General features: G+C 43.0%; 1 protein-coding gene across 1 annotated transcript; it reads right to left on the reverse strand.

Moving 5' to 3' along the window:
* Positions 1 to 1,099: 1,099 nt before the first annotated feature.
* LOC113408377 (tyrosine-protein phosphatase non-receptor type 14-like) lies at positions 1,100 to 8,385 on the reverse strand (the record flags this gene model as incomplete). The annotated part of the gene is made up of 3 exons (XM_026661581.2): positions 1,100 to 2,586; positions 4,626 to 4,704; positions 8,328 to 8,385. Coding segments are annotated over 3 exons (1,624 nt in total), but the record flags the coding sequence as incomplete, so codon positions are not given.
* Positions 8,386 to 8,619: the final 234 nt, after the last annotated feature.

The following is an 8,619-nucleotide window of genomic DNA, read 5'->3' on the forward strand; positions in this document are numbered from 1 at the left end:
GCTCTAGAACCCATCCTGAAAAAGAGATATGTACTTGCCTAACTTGATTTCAATAGGACTATTCACAGTTTATAAAGTTAAGCCCATGACTAAGTCTTTATATTTTGATACCTTCCCTGCTGACTATCATTTAGGTCTATGGAAGACCAGACTTTGTATTTGTCCATTTATTAGATTATATTTTAGGGAACATATTATGTATTCCTACAACAAGCAGAAGAGATGAACACTCAATAATAAGTCTCTTCAAAAAGGCATGGCAGTAATGCAGGATGTCTAAATTAAGTTGTTAAAAAGTATTTCACAGTTAGTCACTCTTATCAGTTTAATCTCTTTAAACACTCTGCTCGCCAGGTATGTGCATAATTCATTAACTGCGTGTTGTGGGCTAGTACATTCATCTGAAAACTGCTGTAGTGTGCAGCTGTGCAGGAAAAAGCAGTTGAATCAGCATCATCGGTTTGTTCTAGGAAACTGAATGAGAATTTAAGGATTCCCATTCCCCATACCTCAGGGAAAGAAAAAACAGCATCTCTACTTCCTCAAGTTAGCAGTATTGTTCCTTTTGTTGTGCAACAAGTCACTAGTTTAGAAAAGCAGCAATCCAAATTCTATTGCCACCGAAGTTTACTCCTCATAAAACTCAGTCTCATAAAATAAGTATACGCTACATCAATGTAAAAGCAGCAATCCTAAGTGATAAGCCATCTAAATGTCATGGTTTGGATTCTCCGCACTAACACTGCATATTATGCAGTGCTTTGCTTTATATCCCTGCAAAGTGGGGAGAATATGCTACTGAACCAGAATTCTCCACTCGTACTGGTGATGGCATTGCAAACCCATTCAAATTACAGAGCTCTAAATGACTGCACAAGCAGCCAGGCAATGGAGAATCAGACCCTGCATTTTTTACTCACTCTTACCTTCCAGCTATCCTATGACCGTCAAAAACTCTTTTTTCTGCATAAGGCTGTTTTACATTCCTCATTGTTTAGGCTATAACAGTTTTCAGTTGTGCATTTTGGGATATTAAAAAAAACAAAACAGGTTGGTTCTTTGGTTCAAAGAAGCCTCTGCATTAGAGAAAGATACTTACCCTCATCATCATCTCTCTTTCTATAATGCTGTCCTCGATAGAAAACATTTCGGACACAGGCCTTTCCTTCACTGGTTCTTTCTTGACCCTCTCCTTTACACTTGTGAGGTCAGGCTCTGAGATAGATGGTCCAAGTGAGGCCCCATTCATTGTCATTTGATCAGTCCGAGACACGCTAATGGCCTTGGTAGGCCCTGGCCTCATGGCCTTGGCCCTGGCTACAGCCACTGAAATGTTTACTTGGTCCTGCCTCAGGGCTCCATTGCTAACACTTTTCCTTGGCCCGGGATACTCAGGAGGAGGTTTATTTGGTATTCTAGCCAAAGCAGCTTGCAACTGAGCACTATATTCCACATTTTCATGGAGCGGTGCTATCTGTGACACTGATTCTGAAGCTTCTTCTTCCTCTTCGCTTTCACTGCTGTGTATCAGCATCGTGGCACTCGAGAACGTCTTCTTGTGATGGTAGCAAGGGTGCTGCTGAACCGCGTGTTCCATCTGCGCTGCCTCTTCTGGCTGCACCTGCTCTCGCAAGGTGTTTCTACGTGGCAGAGGGGCATTTAAAGTCTTTAAAGCCATAGCTTCTATACCACGTACCATATTGCTGATGACCTCCAAACTATGGCGCTTGTGCAAAGCTGCATGATGCTTGACTGCCATGAGTGGCTCGCTAACCTCCTGGAGTGACTGATGAACCACTGGCAAGCTGTCCTCTTGGAATGTCTTCACTGAGAGCTGGACCTTACGAGTAACCAAATCAGGGCTACTGCCACTGACATATTTATGACGGTGGCTCGCTAGGTCAGGCGTGCTGGTGGCAGGACGTGGACGTGGATATGGAGGTGGTGGCCTGAAAAGATAGTTATTTAACATGTGGACAGTACTATAGCTTTGACTGCTCTGCAGCTGCATGTTAGCCAGTTCTGGCGTGCTAACTGTGTGGGATATGGCACTGGCTGCTGCCTTATTCTGCACAGCATTATTAGGGTTCATTTGGTCAGATGGGGCAACAGGTTTGTTATAACCACCATGCGGCCCATAAGGAACAGTATAGGGATGTCTCTCTCGAATTTCAGGTTGGCTGTAAACCAGGTCTTCTGGTTGGTTGTAAGCATGTGTATTTCCAATATTGAGGTTCCTTAAAGATTGACTTTGACTATCCATGTGAATAACCCCCCTCTTCATTTGCCTCATGACAGTTTCATAGTCTGGCGTTGGCCTGTAGGACGGCACTATGATGGCACTATGTCTATGGCTGGGGATGTAGTCTGCTCTCATGATATCACTTCCTGGGATGCTGAGATTGGAGGACATTGGAGACGCCTGAACGAAGTTCTGTGAACGGTTGAGAGAGTTCATGCTGTGGGCACTGCACATACTGCCATTTGGCCCATTACCATTTAAGTAGCTGAAGTCCATGGGGCACCTGTCCAAGCTGGTCTGAGATCTACAATAGAATGTTTCTTCATTTCCATGGAAAATGCTGTCTGTGTATGGTAGAGATAAAGAAAAGGACACTTTAACCAACAAGGGCACATGCAATGTCATGATCCTCAAAACCTTTCTTAAATAAAACCACCAAAACTTCAAATGCATTCTGAACCAGTGATTAAGAGGCAGCCTTGTGTACATCCATGCCGGATGTGTGGGCTCAGGACTGGCCTTTCAGATTGTTTTGCCACTCCTGGACCCAATACCCCAAGCTTTTCTCTACCTTGCCTCACAATCCAGAATCCATTGTGCTCTTTCTGTCCTGCCCCCTCCCCCACCCCAAAAGTCCAAAATGCTGTAATACACCTACACACTGTAGTTTGTTAATTGTGTCAGAATGGGATCAAAACAAAACTCCAGATTCAAACACTCCTGCATTTTGGAAATATTTTGGAGGTTGAACCCTGTCTGTATGATTGGCTGAACCTACATTCTAGATCCAAATCATGCCCAGGCTTCGAAACAGTTCAGATCCAGACTCGCTGGGAGGTTCCTAAGGCGCAGGAAGTAGTTGTGGAACTCTCTCTGCCCTCTCCATCCATCTGCCTCTCAGCAGGTTCACAGCTGTTATCTAAAGATACATTCCACCATTGGCAGCACTAGGCCCCAGAGCTACTGTACCACTGAATATTCCCTTAGGTCTCCTCTTGATGTACTGCCCTCCCTGCCCCAAGCGGGCAGATATTGTGAAAGGGGGGAGAAGTTCCTCCAGGGCTGTAGCAGGTTCCTCAACATCAAACCAATCTGTTGTCTCCAGGACTCTAAGCAAGCCAAAACAGGCTGATCATGCCCCCGAGGAACCAAAACAGCCTACTGATCAGGTAACTGAAGCACAGAAATTAAATGATTCAGCCAAGGTCACAAAGGGAGTTTGCAGTACAGGCAGGAATAAAAAAATCAGATCTCTTGAGTCACAGCTGAGTGTCTTAACCATAGGACTATCCTTCCTCCTAAATCTCACAGGACTCAGAAGGATGGCCACCTCCAATGATTCTGGTGTAAGCAATTGTCCAACATCACATGAGAAGTCTGTGGTAAAGTCCACTCCTGCTGCATCTCAGTCGATTCCTATCTACACCCCTGCCTCATTCACGACACACAAACACTACACTAAGATTCCATCATGCGTGACAATTGGCTAGGGCACTTCAGCTGTGTCTCTCACAGTATGCAGACATAGCTTTGAGAAAATCATTTCAAAAGAGAGTGTGGTTAAGTGAACGAGATGCAGTCTGCCACATTAGAGGCCTGGGCTGTTTCCAGCTCTAGTGGAAGTGACTTGGTGCAACATCTCCATCATCTCATCTGCCAAAAGGGGTGGTGAGAAATAATAGTTGTGTCTCCCTAGTGTAGAGGTGTGTCAATAACAATGCACAGAAACACAAACAGACGTCAGCAGAACTTATGGTCTCCTCATGCCCAGGCCAGTGCACTAGGCTACAGGATATTTTGTGGGAATCTCTCTCTACACCTTAGATTCCAGCCACCATATTTTCCTCAGAGAACAGTTCTGAGGCTAACCCTGCACAGAGCCAAAAAATACAACTTTTTATTCACACAATTCTGAAGTTTGACCCTGGTGACAGGAACTAGAACAGAGAAAAGGCCATCAAGTAATATACCAGCTATGTGGATCTACTCCCCCCTCACCTCCCCAGTTTCACTGGATCTGCAGAAAAAAGCACTATAAGAAAGTTGCAATTTTAAAATCAGGCCATTTGGGGAGACCTGTAACTTGGCAACCCCTTGACCAACTGACCCCAGACATGCCCTATAAACTCTACCCACTGCACTGAACTGGCATGCCACATTCCAAGCCCATCTAACGGTGCATGTGTATTTTAGATAAGTTTGAAAATTGGGCTTTAAACAGAACCCTGCTGCAACCTTAACTATGAAGTTATTGTGGAGGAGTGATACTAACTCCCATTTGACCAGGACTGCATTTTGGAAATCAAGATCTGATGATCAAGAGCCCCTTTGCTGGCACATTAAGCTGCAGATCTCTGAAAGGAAAAAGGTACACCCTAAATACCTTGTGAGTTGTTTGTTTCAGTGTAGTGTTCTCCGCACTGGACATGCATAGGCGGCAGTATAAATGGGTGCTGTCTTGGCTGAAATAAAAAGAGAAACATGAATAACCTCAGCAAACTGGAGCTTTGCCACAGTTTTTGAAGATGAAGTGCCGAAGAAATTATTCTAGATTCTTTCCACAATACAGAACATTTCCTTACAGAGCTCTGCAGATGTGTACAGAGCTTTACAAAACAAAAGACACAGGGTAATGAGGTCAAAAGTGCCTACGTGACTTAGGCGCCTACATCCCATTTATAAAAGTGACTTAGCTACTTAGGAGCCTGGTTCTTATTGAAAAATCACTGGGACTTAAGCTCTCTAACACACAAGTCACTTTTGAAAATGGGATTACGGCTCCTCGCTCACTTTACTTTTCAACATTTTCACCCAGAGTCCTTGACTCTGAATAGCCTAGAAACGAGGCTCTGACAAAAACAAGAGGAGACCAAAACACAAGGAGTAGTAGGTGGGAGATGAGGGCAAAGGCAATAGCAACATGAGGGGGCTCAGCAGAGTCACGCAGTGTCTTGAATGCAGAATTTCAGTGGGCAACCCCCCCGCTGATAAATATTGCAGCTAGCATTGTGATACGGTAGGAATCAGGGACAGGGATGCTTTAGCATTAAATCAATGGATTATTTAAAGGTAATAATATAAAGTATGGATGAGGTCATAATCAGCAGTTTTGTCCATGCATAAAGTGAAGTATTTGGAGGCTGGAGGATGGCACTGCAGCCACCTCGGTTGTGGGTGTGATTAAGTAGAGAAGTTTATGGAAGCACACACTGGTGTGTTCAGAGAGAGGCAAACTGCCCTGACTTCTGAGCGAATATACCTGCAGAACCACCTCAGAGGCACCTCTCAGACAGGCTGGTTCCAGGAGAGCAAAATACTGACTGAGCCCATAGCTTCAAGGAGAGAAGAGGCACAGTTCGCCTTCGTGCAGAGACAAAGGGCCACAATGACAGCTAGCCACTGAACGGGCAAAAAAGGAAGTGGGCTTGGCTTACACCTACATTTTCTATGGGATCGGGGGAATAGAAAAGAAGTGAAAGTGACTGTGATGAGGCATATAAATCCTTGCACGCAATATGGCAGAGGAAAACAGGAAATGCTCCCGCTGGACCCAGTTACAGAAGAGGGTGTTCCGAAGAGCATGGCTCTGGTCAGCAGAAGAATGGTTCTATTGGCAGCCTGAGAGGCAGAACTTAGTCTGGCAAGAACTGAAGGAGCCTACAAAGGTCTGAGCCAGAAAAAGAGCCTTCACAGCAAAGAGAACGGGTCTCTTGCTAGGAATGTATCATATATATTAGGAAATATAGGAAACAAGCTGAATCCCACGTTATTTTGAGACTGGTCTGCAAGGACTCTTCTGTTATTGGAAAAGCAGGACTTTTTTGAGAGACCAGGCAAAACAGTCTACCCTGAAGTAGTTGGGGAGCAGCTTGAAGCCTGGGGGAGTCAGAAATCCACTTCAGAGATCACTGGGGGGGAGGGAAGGGGGGTTAAAAAACAAACCCACACTAGGGCCTCTTACAGGCTTTGTTCCGCCTACGTGAGAGTCATTGGAAGTTTGGCTAGAGTAAATAGACTTTTGCCCAATGGAAATAAAAAAAGTACAGACTTAATGGGCCTGATTCTCATTTATTATCATACCATTAAGACCATGACAGAGTAGTATAAAAGTGGGGCTTGAAGTGGGTGTAAATGTAATTACGCTGCCAAAGCAAGGAGGCCTTAGTGTAAATGAGAATCTAGGCCATTTTGTCAAATGTCAGAGACACACCACAGACTTCACTTCATTATCCCACTTATGCCTACTGATTTATTACAAGGCTACCATAAAAGACCAAGGAGTACACGGATAGTGCTATCTAGAACTGCTGTATACAGCTCAAGGAGGCCGTCTGCAAGGCTAATTACTTTAAAGAACAACTACTCTAACAAGTGAGCAAAACTACTTTTTAAAAAAAGCACATGAAGGTTCATTTGAACAGAGAGAAAACCAGTTTGTTTTAGAGAGGAGAGTCACCTATTCCTCTTTTCATTGCTCCCAATCCATTTTCTCATTTGCCAAAGGTTTACACATAGAATCTAAACAGAGGAGGCATGATTCATTTTTCCTGTTAAAATACAGGCTTCCATTTTCCATATCTGATAGGAAGAAGGTCTTGTTTTCTTTGCAATAAAGATGAGGCTGATCAGATCATAAGGCATTCAAGGGCCCTTTCATTTCCTTACATTAGATATTTCACATCAGGGCTCACAAAGCAAATTAGCAATTAATAAGAATTTTATATTTTAAAGAATGTAACACAGACAGTGCAATAAGCAAACTGTGCTAACCAATGGCTCTCTGGAAGTAAGCTGAAAATAACAGGCAGTTTTGGAAAGGAAACTGGGCAGGACTATTAGTTTAAAACATAGGTACCTGCCCACATGTGAAAACTATTAAAAGCTTTTGGAGAGGAAAATATGACAACTTATAACACCGCTGAAATAAAATGGACTAGAACAGATTTGTAGAAGGAACAGAATGAATAAATGGTACAGATTTTGTTAAAACACAGGGACTGCCCATCTTAAGAAGGGACAGCTGGTGTGCATGGATAAGAGATGTCAAAAACAGAACTACCAACACTGACTCTGTTACACAGACATATGCTAATAAGATTTATTACTTCAGGAAGGTGCTACAAAGCAAGAAAACTATACTTCATCACTGGGCTTGAAATGAGCCAAGAAGGAAGCCAATCTTTTTTTGTTTCACAAGCAAACCATTTTATACAGCCATGATAATTTTTGCCCTCTATGGAAGGGATTGGCAATGTTGTTGCACCTTGCCATTCTCTCTTAGGTTTTCTGCTGGAATTCGATATTTCTTAGGGTAGTTCAAGGGTGCTGGGAGAAAAATGTAGCAGCAAAAGAAAGCTTATCCCTAAAGCTGATTGAAAAATGGGACATAATGTTTGCAAACATTTCCAGGAAAATTGTCTCTCTTTTTGTGAAAATTTCAATTAAAAAATATTGTCAAAAATTGTAAGCAGCTCTACTTAGTCGCATGGATTTACAAAAAAAGAAAATATTGACTCACAGAATCATGGACTGGTTATAAAAGTTTTACTCAGAAATATTAGGCACTTCACAGAAATGCATAACAAGATAAAGTTCCCACTACAAAGAGCTCACAGTCTAAATGCAGACTTGACACCTTAGAGTGACAAAAAATAGAGGATGGAGGAAGGGTTCAGGGCAACACACTGTAAAATCATGCAAGGATTCGGTTTTGGCGTATGTATGTTTTGACGTTCCGTTATGTATACAGTAATAGATTTTTCAAACTCTAAGGAGTTTTCTTATCCTGTAGGACAAATCCCATTGAACATCACTGTATTCCTGCAGAAAAGATGTTCCATTTTTGCAGGACAAGTAGAAACATTAAAGCCCCAAGGCCTGTAATTTTTAGAATCAGTAGTAATAATATGTTCCATTTCAATTAACACACTTCCTGTAGGTGACATGGCAGTAATGAGTTTCAAGAATGCCAATGTCTAGTCGATTAATATATTTGAACTTTAGAAAATGTCCCATCTCATGTACTGCCCCATCCCTGTAGCAGCAATACCAGCATTATCATTGAAGACCCCACTATATTACATACCAAGGATGACCTACTCCAGGTGGGCCGCCGTCTGATAGGGGGAGGAGAACTTGATTGTCTGTGGGGAAAAGTGGAGAGAGATACTAGGAACTAGTCTTATGACAAAATTTAAATTCTGATTCGAGACTGGCTGAGGAAAATAAGACCCTAAGATACTGAAAGGTATTCCTTATTGATAGATAGATAGATATAAAATAAACAGATGGAAATAATTCAGTTCCTGCTCTAAGTATAGATCAGGGGTCGGCAACGTTCGGCACGCGGCTCGCCAGGGTAAGCACCCTGGCGGGCC

The sequence above is a fragment of the Terrapene carolina genome, unplaced genomic scaffold (genome assembly GCF_002925995.2).
Source record: "Terrapene carolina triunguis isolate 2854851 unplaced genomic scaffold, T_m_triunguis-2.0 Scaffold11031, whole genome shotgun sequence".
Classification (NCBI taxonomy): domain Eukaryota; kingdom Metazoa; phylum Chordata; order Testudines; family Emydidae; genus Terrapene; species Terrapene triunguis.